Here is a 20,227-nt window from a genome sequence, read left to right on the forward strand (position 1 = left end):
GGTGCGAACTTCCGGCAGGTCCGTGGCTCGAACCCAACCTCTGTCTCGAATGGGCCACTTTGCAGCATCTCAACCATCTTGCTCTCTTCGGGTAGCATGGCAGCTAAGAACCGAAAGGGTGGTACAACGCTAAGTTTTCTCGGAGCAACATTTTTTCCTGCATGTACAGTTTAGTCCACGTTCTTCCGTACGAATACATATAGGTGGCCCACCTGGATATAGTGGAAAGCTGAACTTTACAGTAGCATAGCCTTTTTAATCATAATAGACGCAGGTATGTTGTCTAGTGCAGACTAGCTAATGGATTAGGCACTCCAACGAATCCGAATATTTCCTAGTTCTGAGGCTATAATGACGCTTCAAGTGAGTTGTTAGGCTCGAAACAGGGAAAATTCACCGCTGGCCAGTATGAGATTTCTGCTTATGGTCCAGCCTTGCGAGCCTACCTTGGAGCCACAGACGTGAGCGATCGGTATGGAACTTCATATGGTCTTGTTGGCAACGTCCAAAGAGACGAAAATACGAAACAGTCTTGTGTGGACTTGAACAGTTAATTTTCAGATGCGGCCAAGAATTTAGCTTGCGAAGGGTGTTAGCCACTGTGAGAAGCAGTCGAACGATTTTTTTTATTATACCACCATTTGTTGCACAGAAAATAATCAGACGAAAGATCGGTATGCATATTTGTTACGTTGTGTCACTATTCATAAAGCCCTCGCCTTATTTTTCGACTTTCTGTTCGCGTAGAGATCTATGATTTGGACAGTTGGCAGCCAGGTGTCCGACCGAAAAATAAGTCGAAAGCTGATTGCAAGCCGAAAGAGACGGTTATTGGAACAGTTACCAATTTTAATGGCGATATTTGTCTGCAACTGAAGCTAATCTACGTTGAAAAGTCCGGAAGCTGTTTCATCCCTATCGGGTGTCATCAGCAGTGCGCATCTCACGAAAACCCAACGAATTTCATATCCGTAACCTTCCGGCTAGTAGGTCGAACGCTACTGATAGGTTGCTGATGACCGGACGGCTGTTTCAAAAGCCTGTGAATATTTGACTTTTACTCGTACATGTCTCTATGTCTAGCTCGTATGTATAAAAAACGCCCAGTAGCCATTGGTAAATTTTCCACAGGCATGGCTGCCTTGAGTCGCCTCAGGGTACTCATAATTCAGTGGCCGCCGTTTATACAGGAGGCCGGTGCGTGTGAAGAACTGACGGTTTGGATAGGAATACCAAGGCAGGTCGTGTATTTTCCAAGCAGAGTTTTCACCAAACTCACCTGGTACATTCTGTTAACCAGTAGTTCCTTTTATTTTGTCTTTTAGCTTTAGGTTTTCTTGATGATGCATGTTCCGGGCTTCATTTTTCGCCGACTGTGTACAAACCTAAGACAGATTCCTTCTCAATGCACGCGGAAGGTAGGCTCTGTATTTCTCCCTGCCTAGTACGATTGAAGTTGTCTGTCGTTAACATTTCCCCCGACCGAGAAGCTGTCTATACATCTAAGTTGGAACTTAGAAGACCGGAACTAGAAGAAATAATGCCAGTATACCGTGTGCTGACCAAAGATGGTACGGCCTTTTCCCCCGAAGTAGAGCCACAGGTGTGTTCCTCCATTTTATTCCATCTTGATTTGTTACTTACGATGACAGCTCGAAAAAGATCATGTATTGAAAATGTTCAAAACGATGGTTATGTTAAACACTATGGACCGCATTATGTATGAATCGCAACGCCAAGGACGTATCTCATTCTACATGACAAACTACGGTGAAGAAGCATGTCAGATTGGATCCGCCTCGGCTCTTAATCCAGGTATGTCGGGTTCGCCCGCGCGATATGATTGTTCCGCACAAATATGGATTTGTTTGTCGTTCTCTACTCTCTCACTGTCTTCTATTTCAAGATGATTTCATTTACGGACAGTATCGCGAGGCAGGTGTGCTCATGTGGCGTGGCATGACTTTGGAACAGATGATTGATCAACTCTACTCAAATGTTGGTGATTGTGATAAGGGGAGACAAATGCCCGTGCACTACGGATCCAGGGATTTACATTTTTCTACAATCTCCTCACCGTTAGCCACCCAAATACCCGTCTGTAAGTTATATCCACGTTTCCGAATCTTTATGCCCAATTATTTGGCAGGCGCTGCGACTCTCCAATGCTACTTTCACACATCCAATCACCCTGGGGAGAAACGATTTTAGGTTGACCGTGGAACTACACTGGAATCGTTTTAGGAACACCGAGATGCTTGATTGAATCCACAGAAGCGAACACCACAATGTTAAAACCGTCCGTCTTTGAATCGGATTTTCCAGTCAACTGTTACGGCGAATGTCAGAGATGATGCTGCAACTGCACACCCCGACAACGACTGTTTTTATCTCACTGAACTATGTAAGATCATTCAACATAGGGTCATCGTCACCGTTGACAGGAATTCATCAATAGGAAATACTCGTGCTTAATTTCTAAAACCTTCGTATGTGCGTAGGATACGTGCATACCAGATGGCTCAGTGGTTAGAGCACGAATTCACTAACCGGAAGGCCCGTGGTTTGAACCTTACCTCTCCTGTCTAGGCTTGGGCGACCTGGCAGTATCCCAGCCCTCGAGCTTCCTTCGGGTAGCGTGGCACCGAACGGGTATTGTAGCCGAACAATTTTTCATTATACCACCGTCTGTTGCACACAAAATAATTAGACCGCATGATAGAGATGAAAGATTGGCATACATATTCATTGCGTTGTGCTCCCATTCATAAAGTCCTCCCCTTATTTTTGACTTTCTGTTCGTGTAAAGATCTATGATTTGGACAGTTTGCAGCCAGGTTTGTGTGATGGATGGTGACTTACTTAATGCTTAGAGATCTGGCCATAGTATCAGATGTGGGTGTGCGATACGGATGAGGTAATCGAATCACGGCATTTTTGGGAGTTTTCACAATCCCTGCGTATGTATCAGATCGTTAGTGATACTGAACTGGTCCGTGACAAACAGTGCGAACGATTCTTACCACTTGAGCTTGGCACAGTATTCAAAATAATGTCGCATGATTTATTAACTGGCGGTTTTCCGCCGATGCACACATGCCCACTTATTCCACGCTCATCCACACCAGATGAATCGTCACGCGTTCCTTTAATGCACACACCTACCAACCGAACCACGCACAAGCCACATGCACGTTTCTACGCGCCTTCATTCTATCTGTAACATTGATGTAGGTCTGACGAACCAAATACGTATCATTGTTACCGGTTGGCCTGAATTGTAATCTGTGACGATTGCATTAACAGTGCGTCTATTTGAAGTTACTAGTTATTCGCGGATCGATGGTTCTATGATCTACGAGCTGATGTGTGGCTTGTTCTCGCCACATTTCCTGAATGCAGCGATTCCAAGAAAGACACATCATTTGGTGGTGACCTGCAAAAGGGACGAAACGCTGTAATTTTGGAAGTTGCTTGAACGACACAGTTTTGCGTCCCGTACTTTTCAAATACAGTCAGGTTTTCTAATATTCTAAACTACCCGTAATGCTGCTATAGAAGTCGTCTTGAAGGTTGGAAAGCCAAAGACGTAATAATATACTGTCCATATAGCAATGTCTGCTTTTCGATATGAACGTGAAAGCACTTCTCTTAATGTGTGACCACCTCCCCACCATCATAGCCGGAGGAGCGCTCCAACTGTGTTAGCTATTACAAATAAGCGGTAGGACGCATCCAAGGTGTGATGTATGCGGCAAACCATCCTTCACTCCTTCCACTAATTTCCACATCTCTTCTACCACAAATAGCGGTTGGCTCTGCCTATTCCTTCAAGCTAAGCCGCAACGGACGTGTGGTTGTCTGTTACTTTGGTGAGGGGGCAGCGTCAGAGGGAGACGCGTTCACCGCACTAAATTTCGCCGCCACGTTGGATTGTCCGATCATCTTCATTTGTCGAAACAATGGCTATGCAATCTCAACACCGGTGCGTGAACAATACAGGGGTGATGGAATAGGTAAGTATACATTTCCTGATCTCTTTTGCGCTCCCTCCCAGTATATTGTTCACCGAAGCATGTTGCCTGTGCCCGATTGTTCAAATAATTGCGGTACATTCTTACTGTTGTTTCTCTTTTAAAAACCGGATTCGTTTTTAACAAATCGTCATATATTTGTCGCAGGTTTTGGGCTTCCACTCTGTGTGCCTTCTGTTTTATATGTTGTGCTAGGCGATATTTCTAACTTCGTGCGTTAACCCGCCCAGCTTGGAAATCGATTACAGGATCCGCGATCCACACGGGTATTTACTTAATTTCGTCTACCGTTTTCGAACTCATGACTTCATACATTACTTTGTCGGGTTTCCACCACAAGGCACCATGTAGCTCTCAGTCAATGATGAAGTTACACCCATGGCAACCTCTACACTCACGTGTCAGTTTGGTGTTGATCGTTTAGTGTAGTTTCACAGTGCAGGCGGGTCTGAGTTCTTATTGTGTAACAGGATCTTGAACTGGAGCGACCACTCAACCGCACTACCTCGGGCTTCAATGCGCTCTACTTATGGTGATAACGCACTTTGTTGATTCAGATATTTAGGTACACGTTCAGGTGTACTTTCCCGTAAGCCCGCGCTTGTTCATCGCAGTTCCAGCTGAACTGCAATAGGACGTGAGAAGGATTCATTACTTTACTTGTAGAATCTGTGAATTCGATTCGCCCGAAGAGGAGGTGGAACTGAGTGACCATGAATGCAGAGGTCATAACTGAGATATTCCACAGACGCAGATGTTGTTAGAAATTCGAAAGCGGTATAAATATTTTTCTGTTTCACGGAGAGGGACCGGAAGTAGTTCTGCGTCGATGGAATACATGGATGTGAAGTCTCTTTAGGACTTACGCTAACTCAAATGACAATATCATCGTTGATCAAACAGCATATTCAACGCATCGGATATCGGATTAATCGTACAGGAATTTGAGGCTCTCATGGATCTCAAATCGCTCGGATTCAGTGAAGCCATGATGAGAGATCTGTTTTGAGGCCCACGTTTCACTTTTATCGACCAACAGATCTTATTTATTTCGTTCATCCTTGTCTTTAGTTCAAGTAAATGTGTCTTTAGCAGTGCGGCAGTTGAAATTAACGCAGAACATTAACACACAATTTGTGTTTTACTCCGTTACCCATACGGTTTCAGTGCTTTACAGACTGCGGTGGTCAAGCCATTGTCTGATGGCACTCCACACATGTGTTAGACACGAATAACGTTTTCAACTTCACGAGCGGGAGAAAACCTCTGACGTTCAGGCCTGTTATTCTGTAAACGCTGTGATATGAGTTGCCGTTCTTTAAAGACTGCACTTTTTCTCCTAACTCAAACTGTACAGTATGCAGGCCCACGTCATGGGTTTGTTAGAAATCTTGTGTTCAGTTTGGCAGTACATATTTTCAGTGGGAACTACACCAGCAATTAGGTATTGGTGCTTATGCATCTAGAAACGGTATAGTCCAGTCATTTCATCTGTGCGATCTCTTCTCTCCTCCACTGTACGAACTTTGAAACATTAGATATGATTGCTCCAGATTCTCTGATCCACTCGTGTCCGTGTAGCCCGAAGTTTATCCCTTCTCTTCAGGTATGCTGTATTCCCACCTCCATGTTCTTGGGAAATTATAGACTATTTGCGAACTAAGCTCATTTGTAAACGATTTGGCCTTGACTGGAGACTCAGGTAAATTTTTCATTCATGATATTCTGGAATTGACTTTCAAGTACACCTACCGGAAAGCTCCCAAGTGGGCTAATGGTTCTGAGCCGCAAAGTCTCCGGCAACTGTGTGAGTAATGTTTCGTCAAGACAGCATATTGCGATATGTCGAATATCGCAGCCGTTGTGCAGCACATTCATTCGAAGAATATCCTAAATAACAGATTCAGCTGGGGTTCAGTTGAGCCTCCCGTTAACACTAAATTAATTTGTAACTGAGTGTACTTCGCGAATTGTGTCCAGTTTGGGTTCAAGTAGACCACAGGCTAGACAGAAACTCGGGAACTGATGAGGCACCTGCTCTGTGCAGTTGCGTTAGAAATCAGTTAATTATACCGTAGAACCGTCGGGCAAGTCCAAAGTGCCGTGACTTAAACATTCGATTGTGCGCGTCCCGGACTGGCGCCCAAGGAAAGCCTGAAAAATAGGAGGGGAGGCGGCGATTGGAAATGTCTTTTCCAGGCTATTCGCACCACCTGGCCAAGAAAATCATCTATCAGCAAATTTATCACAGAGGACGGCGGTTTAAACCTCCGTTCCAAGTCTCGTCGCCTGCTTTGGTGGGCGGAACACTTCGAATGACGATTTGAACCGGTTCGAGGTACCCAGTATAACGACCAGCGTACTAATAACTTCACAATGGGACGTGCATTCCTCGATTCCAACAATGAAATCAAACTTTGAGAAGATTTGCTGTCCTCTTGCTACCTTTGTCAAGTGATCGCTTGCCTCCCGTGCCCTGTTCGCTGGGACACGTTCTGACTGGAAGATGTTATGAGTTGGGAAACTTACGGCTTGGGGGCTGATCGCGTAAAACAACGAAAGGTGTTGACTGCACCGGTTCATTTCGTCTGCATTGCAGACGATTCAATGCAGTGCCTCAGCTGTTCGCAATTTATCTAGCTTTCGAGGTCCTAGTTGCTGCAGCCACGTACAAAAAGCGACAGCTCATCTATTAATCATCAAAGTCATACGTTCCAGTGTGCCTTTAGTGATGATGATAGTCCATCTTACATGTTCAAGTTGTATTCCCTGTCGGCATTGAGCCGAACGCGACGGGAGGCGTTTTGTCAAAGCTCTGACAAACCAGGCGCGTCCTTTTATGTCCTTGTTTGGCCAATTATAGATTCTTTAGGACATTTGCGGAATGATTCACCCTTTGGAAAGTCATAGTTGTGGCGTAAGATATCTAACGCTTGATCATTTTAATCACAGATCAACAGTTTGTGCTTAACTTAGACATGCAGTCTTACTATGAATCCAAGTTCGACACCCGCATATATTGTACGTCATTGTTCCTAGTCTCTAATGATGATGAGATTCGTTGATTTCCACCATAGAGGTCTAAGCTGCATCTCAGATAGCTCAAGTGGTTGGAGTACGAATGTACTGACCGGATGGTCCGTGGTTCGAACCTGACCTCTGCCTCTCGACTTTCCCAGTCTAGGCTTGGGCAACCTGGCATTATCCCGGCCCTTCCTTCGGGTAGCATGGTAGCTAGGCGCCGGAAAGGTGTTACAGCTGAACGACTTTCTTCCGTATCTCACATTTTTTTGCGTTGTTCGCGTTATTCCTTGTTTCAGTTTGAATGTTCCATTTGCACCCATTTTAACACCGCCTGGCAGTCAAATTCTTCCCAGTGTTAGTCTCGTCCTTTGTTGACCCAGTAAACACCGTCGTCTCCACCTCAGACAACCAAAGTGACTTTCTTTCTTTCGAATGACCACATTATTCATGAGGTTGTTGGATATCCTTCAACATCTCACTACCGGTTTCGCCTTTCTTGGGACTCATCAGATGGGCGTAGTCCCCCGAGCTTGCGTGAATATCGTAAATTGGAGATTCAGCTTGGGTTTGGTTGTGTCTCCCGTTAACACCAAATTATTTTGCAAATGAGTGTTTTCCGCCAATCACGAAAATTTGGTGTTCAAGTAGAACATATGGATGGTGGAGACCCGTGGACTACGCCCACTTTCTAGTCTTCAAGACGGGAAAGATCCGTACTGTCTTCTAAGAGTCTTCACGATCTTGTATGTGGTGTGTTATGTTGAGAAAAACTGTCATCAATGGACGTCTGGAAAAGATGGTTCCAGGAGCGTATACAAATTAAAGATATGGTCGATACATCCTCGGCCAGAACAAGACGCAACTTGATTCTTTCATACTCCTCTCTCCTGCTGGTCAACCAACCCGCGTTGGACGTCGACGCTAGAAAAGTCTGGATAGAATAACCTGGTGGGATCAGGGGCGTGCAAATGGAAGAAGTTTGAGCAGTTGGAAACGTCCGAGAACTGCTGCTTCTGATGTACAAGATGGAACTGACAGAATCTCTTGTTAATGGTGCCATCATGGATAATATCGAAAATTGCGTTTAAAACAAATGCTAGCAGTTAACAACGGTTTGTCTGGCCATCTGCCCCTGTATCCATATCTTCTATTCGACCCGCGCCACTCCAGCCGTTATCTGTGATTTCTGACAAGAAAATATGCTGTGATATCTCGAATATCATGTCAACTGAAACGTCGTTTCATCCCCTGCTCATTGTGTATCTACATGTTTGGACATCAGGCACATGTGGGTCAGCTCTCACGTGTAACGACAACCGCTCTCGGGTGACTGGCCATTCTAAAACGCACTGCACTTATCATCTTTTTATCGAATCTCCATGTCTATGTTTTCCTGACATTCCTATGGGCGTTCATTCACGACCATCTGTCTTTACAGTTTCCCGGGCCCCCGCACTCGGCATAGTTGGTGTTCGCGTTGATGGCAATGACTTGTTCGCCATGTACAATGTCACCAAAGCTGCACGTCATCTGTGCATCAACGAGAGTCGACCGGTGTTGATCGAAGCAATGACTTACCGGTGAGTAAGTGTTTGTGTTGTTGTCGTTGATTTTTTGCCAAATATTTTGGTTTATAATGTTGTCTTGAATCGCTGCCCGTATCCATTTTTCTAAAGTCTTCAGAGTTCCTTACTCTCGTCCTTTCGTTTCTCTAATATCCACTAGAGCAGCTTCATCCTGAATTAAGACTTTCGGATAATCCCGTGAGCTACTCGGGCTGGAACTTAGCTCTACGAGCCGCAACTATGCTAGGAAAATCACCATGAAGTCAGACTAGAGTGACCAAGACCCCGTATTACAATTGACCGCACTACAAGACGGTCTAGAAGCAAGGTGGTGTTGTCTTCTACACTGGGTTTCTGGAAGCGACAAGGTCTTTCCCCCAGGGGACGGAGATGTTTCCCGCTTTCTAGGAAGACGGGTCGAAAGAGGTCGGCTCTAAAAACCGCACACTACTATCGTGTGTTTCCCTCTTTCTAGGAAGACGGGTCGAAAGAGGTTGGCTCTAAAAACCGCACACTACTATCGTGTAATAGTTAACCGTGACCGCCGGCGAGTTATGCAGTACGGCCGAGAAACGGCTAAAGTTTGCCATGAGCTCGATGCCACTCCAAACGCATCTGCTTTACGCGGGAACCTCAGGAATCAGGCATCTATGCCTTACTCCCTGTGCCCTCAGGCTAGGACATCCTCCTGCAACCCAGCAAGTCAGACTGTTGAGTCGTTGGCTCCGAGCAGGGTCTCTATGAAAAGCTCTATCACCCGCTGTCTTGGCGATCAGACTTGTTATTCAAGGTGGAGTGCCTAAATTAAACGTTTTTCAGTCTGAACAACTTGGACGTATCATTTAGCAGCATGGTTCTTTATTCACTGATCTCTCCACTTCCTTGCCACCCTGCAGGCAAACGTTGCTTGATCATTTAGTTGTTAGATTTCTGGCCGATATACCTTAACCAACCAACCGATCGGCTGCAATAAATAAAATAATACTTTGATAAACTTACGTGATTCTTTACAACGCCCGTGCTCTATCAAATTGGTAGACTATCCTCACCCAGGCCTTATACTCCATTGCGGTTGACTTAGCTGTTTCCGAAACAAGTATGCAATACTATAGTATGGTCGTGCACCCTAAGGCGCTTAGGACGAAGTCACCTACTCGCCGTCTGTCTGTCCGGAAACGGTCCCTCGTTGAATATATGGCGTGAGAGTTGCACTCGGCCACAACGCTGTGCACGCTTTGCTGGATTGAATTCTACCAGACAGTCATCTTTGCATCGTTTGCTTATCCAGCTCACTCAGGTTCAACGCCATGACCCGAAGACCTGTGCCTGTTTTTAGTGACAGCTTATACTCCGACAGACTGCAGTTCTGACTCTGGGCTCATTTATCAAACAAGAAGCACTGATATTGCCACCATTATGGGTTGTAGGAATGACCAAGTCGTTTGTCTGAACCATTTGGTAACTACATTTGGACGGTTGATTCAGAGTGGATGCTCACCGCATAAACGTCGAAGAACGACTGCTCTAGTGGACAGACCATCATCTGTTTCTAGCCAGTATGAGTTTTAAACATATGAGTGTTCTCTTAATGTAATCTGGCGATCATCGTAGGATCGGCTGAATCAAGTACCCATAAACCACTGGAGAAGATTCGCTACCAAGAATTCCGATCCTTCTGAAACACACAACCGAATTCCGAGTACGCCTGACGATTCGCTTTCCTTGAGACCCTAGTCAGCAGGAAGCTTGTCAGAAAACTACGGAAAACTGCTGTAGCTCAACATCATCAGTCTGAGCTAGTTCAGCTACTCTGTACGGTAGACCAATACATGGATACGTGGATAAAACATGACAAAGGGTATATGGAGCTTTTCTAGCGGTGTTCGGTGCTCTTTGTCCGATATATCCAGTCAGAGGACAACTGGATATCGTTGAGTCAGTGCATACGGGCGAATGGAATGTAGGCCCTAATCGCCTCTCGGAAGAATAAATACAGTACGAAACATTCGCACTGAACTTGGAGAAGGCACCAGGACCGGATATTCTGTATCCAACCCTCTTCAAACGGGTGACCCATCTAAAAAGACTCATTGGTGCGCTGTGGGGGGGGGGTAGAAAGTGCCTACGGAATGGAGCACGTCAACGGTTATTCCTTACCTCAAAAATGGTATCCGGATGCTGTGTGAAAACCATCGCAGCGTCAGCCTGCTGGCTGTGGAATCAACGGTGCTCTCTCGTCTCACCCTTCGAAGTTTGACCAAACACTGGGGGAGACAAATCCATGAGAACCATGTTGAGTTCCGTCCTGCAAAAGTGTCTACTTTCAGTGCAAACCCTCTCCCCAACGAAGAGTCTACTGTCGCTCTTGGATTCGTGCCCCGTGGTACTAGTTTACCGTCTCCAATGCTTAACACTTTACTCCAATCTTCCCGAGATCATTGGCGAACAAAACTTTCGCAGCTGCAACTACTGTAGGTGTACGCGGTTTACAGGTGTAAGTGATGATGATGATAACTACATGACCATTGAACTTAGGTATTTGCTGCTTTTGAGTACACGATGTCTGACATACGACTATAAATAGACCATTATCCCGTGGAGTGACAGTAGCATGCCAGCAGCTCCAAGTTTCTTTTATGCCTTTTCGCACTGGGCTTCTAAGTGGTGGGTTAAGATGCTAGGTGGTGGGTTAAGATGCTGGGTGGTGGATTAGTATTACTCCCCGAGGGCTGTTGGTACAGTGCTTTCCAAAAGATTCTGATCGATCTACTGGAGTGGGAAGTTTTCTAGTTCCCTCTTGACTGCAACCCTTGATCAGTTGTCTACCGTGAACTCGCTTTCTTATTGTCTGCGAATGTTTTTATATATGTTATGACACACCATAGTGTATTGTTCTATGTCGTAATGTATTATACTATAATATATTGTACTATATACCCTATCATATATGCCATATTACAATGCGTTACATACTATACTATATTACATTATATTGTATCTTATTACATCATGTTACAGTGTTTCGGAACCTAGTTATTAGTCGCCCAACTTCATGAAATGTAAGTTCAGCTTTTTTCCCTAGTGATTAATGAGTGCATCTAGTTGTGTTCTCTTCAAAATACCTTCTAGAGAGCATCCCTCGCGATGAGTTTTCCCTTCAAAATTCAACCTGGAAGTCTCGTCTTTCAAAGAAACGAAAGACACACGGTCTGCTAGATACAAACTGTTCAGTGACTTTTGAGGCTGATTTGCTTCAAATAGGTGTAGTCTTGCGCCAAATCACAAGGTTCACCTGCCTTGGATCCAGACATAACTACTTGTTCAGGTAGCAGACCGCCTTATGTGTTTTTCGGTAACAGATGCACCATTGGTCGATCAGTCTGTCGTTGCCACACTCACTGAAAGTGATTCCTGTTTTTGCGCCGAGTTGCTGCGGTGTACTTGTCTTTCTGGACCATATGTTAAGAATAGCAGACGGATTGAACATTTCATCCAAGCGTCCTGTGATAACAACATGCTTGAGAAGACTAGAGAAATCGATAAGTTGGTGTGACATACCATAGATTCGTACTATTGGGCTGATCTTTCGAATACCGACGAAATCTGGCGCGTTAAACTCCGCACTGCGCTTGCCTCCGCTATATCCGACCCTATAGTGTAGTTTCCCGATCAACGGTGAAGAAGCGCGACTGTGTATACTTACGAAACAATAGACAAAATATCGTTTCAGAAAGGTTTGAGAAGCTGTCGATGGATTTATTGCTGAGAAAGCTTCACTCAATGATTTCAACGCGCATTTACTGACCGGAAGGTTTGTGGTTCGAACCGAGCTTCTGCGTCTCGACTTCTCCTGTCTAGACTTGGGAAAGCTTGCAGTATCCCAACCCTCGTGATTCATTTGGGTGGTATGGCATCTAGCAACTAAAAGGGACCATTATCATTTTATTTGATATAAAAGCTTCCCCAGATCAAAAGACTAAGTTGCAAGGCTTGTCTGATTTTAAGACATGGACCTCTTCGTACTGCAAAGCCGTATGAGTGTTGCGTACTGGCTGGAAGAGTTTCTTCATATGGGTTATCAAGAGTTAAGGCCGATGGGCCAGGGAAAGAAATCACGTGAATTAGGGTTGCGCCTATGGTTTGCTCTTTCCGGTCCAGCTCATGTAGTAATTCCATTTCAGTGTCATTTACGATCTTTGTTTGGGTGGGCTAGTTTTAAGACACCTGGGTAAGGAAGAGAGATTACGTGGATTTGGGTCGGGTTTGATCTTCTCCGCATCTGCTGCTGATTCCACTTGGTTGTCGATCGCACACCACGTGTCAGCTCGGCTTGTCTAAAACCGTCCTTAATACGCTTGCCATCTGTATGCCCTTTGTTCTATTCACGCAGGTCTGTCCATTCTCCTCTTGTGCTAATCGATCCTATGTAGTTTACTGGCTTTCTGTCCTGTGTTGACCGTAGTGCAGTCATGGTATTTGTTTTTTTAGATACTCTGCCCTTAGTCCTTTCAACCGGAACGGGGCTGGATGGCTTAGTGGTTAGAGCGCGAATTTACTGACCGGAAAGTCCGTGGTTCGAACCCGACCTCTGCCTCCCGACTTCCCCTGTCTACACCTGGGCAACTTAGCAGTATCCCATCCCTCGTGCTTTCTTCGAGTGGCATGGCAGCTAGGCACCGAAAGGGTGTTCCAGCTTGACGACTTTCAACCAATTGCACCACTGCTGAGTGTAACGTTTTTCTCTTTTGGAACGGTACTCTAACGTTGATTGCGCTTATTCCCCTGACCTGATAAAGCTTTTTATCGAAACGCTACCTAACAATGAATATACCGATTTTTTTTCAAAATTTCCTGAAACAACGAGTAAGTAACTCTGTAACGGCTTGGTAGTCGTAAATCACAAGTTGGTTCCGGTTTCGTATCACTGACATCCGTACCACCTAATTGCAGTGGCCACTAGCCTGATATCACGCCCCTTTTGCCTGACACAATGACTGCTCTATGTTTTATGTCTCTTCATACATCCTAAACTAGCTGTTAAGCTTTTTCGAATACATTCATTCGGACAAAAGCGTATATAACGCCCCAGGAGTAACGGTTGAACTGTGGTCGAATTTGTCTGTGTAAAACACCCTACTTTTGGCCATCTGTTGCGCATGCTAAACCACCTTTTGCTGTTCTCAATGCACAATTCAGATTGGTGCAGACAGAGAGGTGGTCAACTTTTGACCTGACAGAGTATGGAATCGATTACGAAAAATCTGGGTATTTTCGGTGCGACCCGACTTCCAGGACGGTATCCGCGTGATCCCCACTGTGCATGGTTGGAGACTGAAGATTTTGCCTTTTGGCCATCTGTTGCGCATGCTAAACCACCTTTTGCTGTTCTCAATGCACAATTCAGATTGGTGCAGACAGAGAGGTGGTCAACTTTTGACCTGACAGAGTATGGAATCGATTACGAAAAATCTGGGTATTTTCGGTGCGACCCGACTTCCAGGACGGTATCCGCGTGATCCCCACTGTGCATGGTTGGAGACTGCAAGATTTTGCTGCTAATCTATATCACTGAAGTTCCTGTCGCCAGTTTCTATCCAGAGTGTAACTGAATGAGTGTCTGGAGGTGTAGACATCTTGAAACGATTATTATAGGCTAGTACTAAGTCCCTCCCTGACCACCTTTGTTCCCTTCTTCAGTGTTTGAACACTGATGTTATGCTGTCGGTGACATTGATAAGAAAGAGGACATCTTACGTTCCGTACCTGGTCCTTTTTTCAATCAGATTCCTGAGAACCGTTTCTTCAGTTTTATCCCAATTATGTAACTGACCACTTGTATAGGAAAGATAACCGTTCCAGTTGGTGCCTAGTCTTATGTTCGTTTGACTGCTGGTAATCGCGGAAGTTTTAATGAAGTAACGTGACGTAATCAAGTAATCGATCACCCCACCAACCCGAAAACAGGTCTCCGGTTTTGCAACATATGCCGACGTGTTCCTCCAACTTCATTTGTTCCGGTGACCCTGGTGTTATCCATCGTCAAGGTTTGTCCGTTCATCCTAAGATAACAACCAGCACTCTGATAGCGTAGGTCCGCGCCACAGAATCAGACGAAATGACCGCGTTCACCTGACCAAAACTCGGAGCTTTTTTCGGGAAAATGGATCGACCGAGAGCTCTTTGTCATACTCGGATATTTAGGTGGGGAAATCGACAAGATGTAAGACAGTCTCATTTAATTTAATTCAATGATCAAAAGCCAGCAGGTGGTGATAAGAAGCTAACAAGCGGTATGGGAGTCACGTGATTCTATCAGTTGTCTATCCGAACACGTCATTTTTAGTGCCTGGACGAATCACTTTTATATACAAGATTCGAGTTGGTGAATCCCTATACCAGTGAATTCTACAGCAGCCACTTTTTTCGTTATGACGCACATGATTAATTTTCCGGTGCTTTATAAGTTGATGCAAATCTGTTAAAGTCTTCTCAGGATTTCGCCTGTCCAGTAAATGGTCATTTTTTGAGTCTGGTAGTCACTAGGTTCCTCGCGTTTCACATTGTCCAATAAACTGCATTACAAAGATCCTGTCACTATTCAATGAAAGTAGCCAACAGATTGCCGAATTCCGGTCGGACCTTTTCACCTGTTGACCGTTTTTATTGATGTGCATTAATTATTCTTGGGCCTGGTGGTGCACTACGAAAGGGTCTAGAAATGCTACCGAAAAACGCACGTCAGTTGTTAATAATAATAATAATCGTTCAGCTGTAGCACCCTTTCGGCGCCTAGATGCCATGCCACACGAAGGAGGCACGAGGGCTGGGATACTGCCAGGTCGCTCAAGCCTAGACAGGGGAAGCCGAGAGGCAGAGATCGGGTTCGAACCACGAACCTTCTGGTCAGTAAATTCGTGCCCCAACCACTTGGTCCATCTCACCCCGCCCATCAGTTGTTATGTGTTCCATGAAACGTCTAAATTTATTGTTCAACCATGCTGTAGTTCACTTGGTGGTCAACTCTGAAACCGCACTCGACAGGTTGTTTGACCCACGCTATCGGGATCGCTTGCGGTTTGAACGGAAAAAATTGTTCAGCTGTAGCATCCTTTCGGTGCCTAACTGTCATGGCATCAGAAGGAAGCACGAGAGCTGGGATACTGCCAGGTCGCCCAAGTCTAGACGAAGTCGAGAGGCAGAGGTCGGATTTGAACCACGGACCTTCCGTTCGCGCCCTAACCAATGAGCCATCTCGCTCTCGAACGAAAATTCTTCCTCGCAGTGCCACGCACAGCTGACTGTCCGCCATGGCATCCTCTCTACGCATACAGCCCACCTAAGGCCGTTGTCCACTCAGTTGGTAAGGTTGCTTTCGTCAAGCTTGGTTGTCTGTGACATACGGTCTGAGGTGGGCCGTGTAGTTGGTCCGTTCACCTAGATTCTGGTGATATGCCTGTATCACATCCGCAAGGTCATTCGGGGTACCGCGGGACCATCACAGCAGTGACCTGCCATCTCCGAACACCAAGCAAATGAATTCCTGTTTGTCACACACCCAAATGCCCGAGGCGGGCAACTTTGATGGCTTCACACGCAATCATGCATACGTATTCACATCCTTGAGGAAACACGGTTGCGTGTATTGGTTGTCCAGTAGACCGATTGTCAATAAACGGACTAATAGATGGCTCGGGTTTTGTAGAGTAACCAAGTTCGTCCGACGTGCGAGTTTTCGGCGGTTCTCGGTCGGTCATACCTGTCATATCAAGCACAGCTGGAGGCTCCACCATAACCCGTTTGAGCTTCTTGCTTCTATGCTTCACTCTGTGTAAATCTTATCAAGTACGACAAACTTCCCGACCTGGAAAGTTTGAGCGGAAGCCTCGGTCGTGTGTATCAATCCGTGACAGAAACTTGGTGACTTCGTCCACCTGACGAGGCCACAATGAGTTGTGGGGAAGTTGTTTTCAAACCAACTTTGTAGATTTTTAATCGAGATAAACGACAGCCAGTGGCTGTGCATTCTTTTTTAGAAGGCCTACCACGGAGGCTGGTGATTTAAAAACAAGCAACATTCAAAATAACTTGTCTATCTAAAACACTCATGGCCCATCGATGCAACCAAGTAAAGGAGGTTAATCCTTACCGTTTCCCGGGGAACTTGTTCGTCGTACATGATGATGCTAGTTGTTTCATTGTTTACAGCTTAACGACGTGGTTTTCTTCTGCCTCGCTTCGGGGAAGAGATGTAAAGTATGCAGCCTACTGTGTGCATGCCAGTGTTTTTATTGTGTTTGAACCGCTTACTCACTGATGCTGAGTTTCGGGACCTTATCCAACATATGTCCGCTCGTGTTGTCTGCAATTTACTACGTCATCTCGTCTGCAACAATCGCTTAATTTTAGGGTTGGTCACCACAGCACTAGTGACGACAGTTCTGTCTATCGTTCGGTTGATGAGGTGAACTACTGGGATAAGTCCAACAACCCAATTCTGCGGGTGCGCAACTATCTCGTGCGGAAAGAGTGGCTTACGGAAGAGGAAGAGAAACAAATACGTGCTGATTGCCGTAAACAGGTCAGTGTTTTTTAAATTTATGTTCAAGTTAAATGACATTACTGTTGTCCATAGTTCAAGGAGAGTGGAAAAATCTTTTCCACTCTCATGACATCGTTGAAAGTGCCCAAATGTAAATGGAATTTCATTACTGTAGTATAAAGAGCCTCCGATACGGTCTTCTCCCGGTAAAGCTTCCCAACCGAGTCCCGTCACAAGAGAGTACTTTGTTTAGTCTCTGACTGATTGGATGCATTGTGAAAACTGACTTTTTATGATATGTACATCCTACTGGATACCTGTGTGTTGCCAGCAGGATTATCAAGCGGCTACGGTAATGTCAATACTCAAGCCGGTCGTCTGAATACTCCTTTTGTTCAAACACGATTGTTCTACAGAACGTCAACCTGAGGGTAGATTAACTGACTTTCGTTTCATCTTCTTTGGTTATGTCGGGTTTCGAACCTTGAGGGGTGACCTTTCTGTCAGTGTTTCGCCAGCACAAACTGAATGAACCCAACTTATAATGTCTAACCAGATGTAAGCATGTGACCGGTGCCTCGGAAATTGTCATAACTCTGTTGCAAGGTTGTTCCGCACCATGTCAGATATTCTCATTTTAAATCTTGACATGTCTAAGTGAATGCTTTGCCGGCGAGGTATTACGGGAGTGAATCTGAAGTCAGGTGCTTTCCATTGTGTGTTGACTGACGCAAATTGCGACGCTAAAATACGAAGGGAGCTCTTCTACACGTTTCGCAGCTACTCATGGTGTAACGGTGATACTACTGATGGGGATGCCCGCGAGTAGTATACGCTGTGCATCTCTTGAGAAGGGGGAATCTGTCGCGGAATTTGTGGATTCGCTTTGTAACATTTGCTTGGATTTGAGCGAGGAATGGTTGGAGTCAATGAATATCCAGCAACGTTCAAGGAGCGTGTTCAGGAGAAGATGGATGTCCAGTTTTTGTAAATAAGATACAAATCAGAGTTTTGCATCCCTGTCCAATGGTCTGTAACCGGTCGGTTGGCATTTTTTAATAAATAACTCCGCAGTGAAGGCCTTCTTCCTTTCATTTGGTACCGTGACCCCGTATAAGGATGAAGACCCCGTGGCCGCAACCCTTTGAGGATGGGGAATTTCGGACCTTCCTGGAGGATTTTTGAGGAGGTTGCGGAGGCTGCCGGACTGGAAACCGACCGGAGTAATTTGGAGGCGCTAAAGATCCTCCTCAGGGGCCGGGCGAAGGCAGCCCTGGATGCGGCCAAAAGAGGCCCTCGGAAGATGGACTGGGCCGCCGCGAAGAAAGTTCTTGTAGCGAAATTCTACGAACAGCACATACTACTCGCGTGCCTCCCCATCAGTAGTATCACCGCTGCGTTGGTACCGTTCGTATTCACATGGACCAAGTCGCCACACATGTAAACTCCCATTTTATGAGTGATTTGTCGTGGCCTTCTACGGACCTTTATGATGCACATCAAGGCTTTTATGTTTTTCTGAACGTTTTGTCGAACGTAATCCCAAAATGATGGCCCGAACACGAATAAGAGTAACGCTTTGAAGGTGCTTCATTACTCGCTTATAATCGATGGAGTAAGGAATAACCAATTCGTTAAAAAGAATTCGTACTGAACGGTACGGAATATCGTGAACAGTTGTCGTTCGTCAGATGAACGAGGTCTTAGGAACACCGCGTGAAAGCTCGCGTGACATCTTCACAGGTCCATAATTTCCACAAGATGGTGCTCGTCTCTGAACTGTTTTTGGACCGATTATACCATACAGCCCAATCCTTTGGAATATTTGCCACTATTAGCAATGACGAGTTGGGTGTTAGTCAGTTTTTCATTTGTGTCCAGGATTTCGAGAAGTGCTCACCCGTTATCGTAAACGTCATGTGTTAGCGCGAAGTCAACATTGCAGGAAGCTTGGTTGTGTATCTAAGATGACGTGGTGAGTGAATAAGCACGGTAACGCTCGGTGGATATTTGTTTAGCACGTAGTTTTTCATTGCTGTCACACGACCAATAACATCGTGAGACTCAGTCAATTGTATTCTATTTTTTTCCCGCTTGCTTTAGGTGATGACCGTGTTCGGGATCTCGGAGGCTAAGAAGAAACCGAACCCAGCTTTGATGTTTTCCGACGTTTATGACACTATGCCACCTAGATTGCATCGACAAATGCTTGCAACAAAGGAACATGTTGACAGACATACAGACGCCTACCCTCTCAATGCCTTCGAACCATTCAATACGTCTGCAGTGGACTAGGCCCCAACCCCCCTCAGTCTTAGTCACCGGTCCCCTTTGCAACCATGTGGTTGTGTTTTCCGTTTGACTTGTTCTTGGGTTGCTTTCTTACGGTTTGCTACCTATTTTCTGATGGTGTATTTTTATTCACTACTTTTTATTTTTTTCATCTGATTATCATTGTAATTACTAAAGTGAATGGAAATACCACAATTCAATAATCGCTCACTCTGCTTTTAAGAAACGCTGCTCTTGTATTTTCCACTACATCTGCGTATGACTTGAGTAAACGCCAACTCCCGACCAGCAGTTCTGTTCTCCTCGGCTATCTGTATGCTCCTTCGCTTCAGGAACAAAAAGAGCCCTGTGCATAGAAGCTAATCGGACAGCGGTCCAAATTGAAGTGAAGAACAGCCTTCGGGATGGCGGATATCCAGCTAGTTTGATTAGGCGTCAATTGCGAAGGGTCAGAGTACCGGTGAAAAGAAGAAGGTCTTCGCTGCGGAGTTGTTTATTAGGAAACACTAACTGAGCAGTTTACAGACTATTGGACAGGGAAGCAAAACTCTCATATGCATCTTGTTTACAAAAACTTAATGTCCATCTTCTCCTTGAACGCGTCTTCCAGAACTTTCCTGGACATTCATTGACTGTTATTCAAATGCTACAAAGCGTCTCTACAAATTCCGTAACAGATCTCACCGTTCAAGAGACGCGAAGCGGATTTACGTGAAAACATGCTACTCGCATGCCTCATCAGTAGTATCCACGGTTACACTGGTAGCTAAACT

General features: G+C 45.3%; 1 protein-coding gene across 1 annotated transcript; it reads left to right on the forward strand.

The window, feature by feature from the left end:
• Positions 1-1,337: 1,337 nt before the first annotated feature.
• T265_00678 (hypothetical protein) lies at positions 1,338-19,743 on the forward strand (the record flags this gene model as incomplete). The annotated part of the gene is made up of 8 exons (XM_009164527.1): positions 1,338-1,418; positions 1,457-1,603; positions 1,653-1,815; positions 1,907-2,101; positions 3,729-4,016; positions 8,497-8,638; positions 17,030-17,201; positions 19,266-19,743. 4 exons carry the CDS (start codon positions 3,746-3,748, stop codon positions 19,455-19,457), a joined length of 777 nt encoding a protein of 258 aa, XP_009162791.1.
• Positions 19,744-20,227: the final 484 nt, after the last annotated feature.

The sequence above is a fragment of the Opisthorchis viverrini genome (genome assembly GCF_000715545.1).
Source record: "Opisthorchis viverrini unplaced genomic scaffold opera_v5_7, whole genome shotgun sequence".
Classification (NCBI taxonomy): domain Eukaryota; kingdom Metazoa; phylum Platyhelminthes; class Trematoda; order Opisthorchiida; family Opisthorchiidae; genus Opisthorchis; species Opisthorchis viverrini.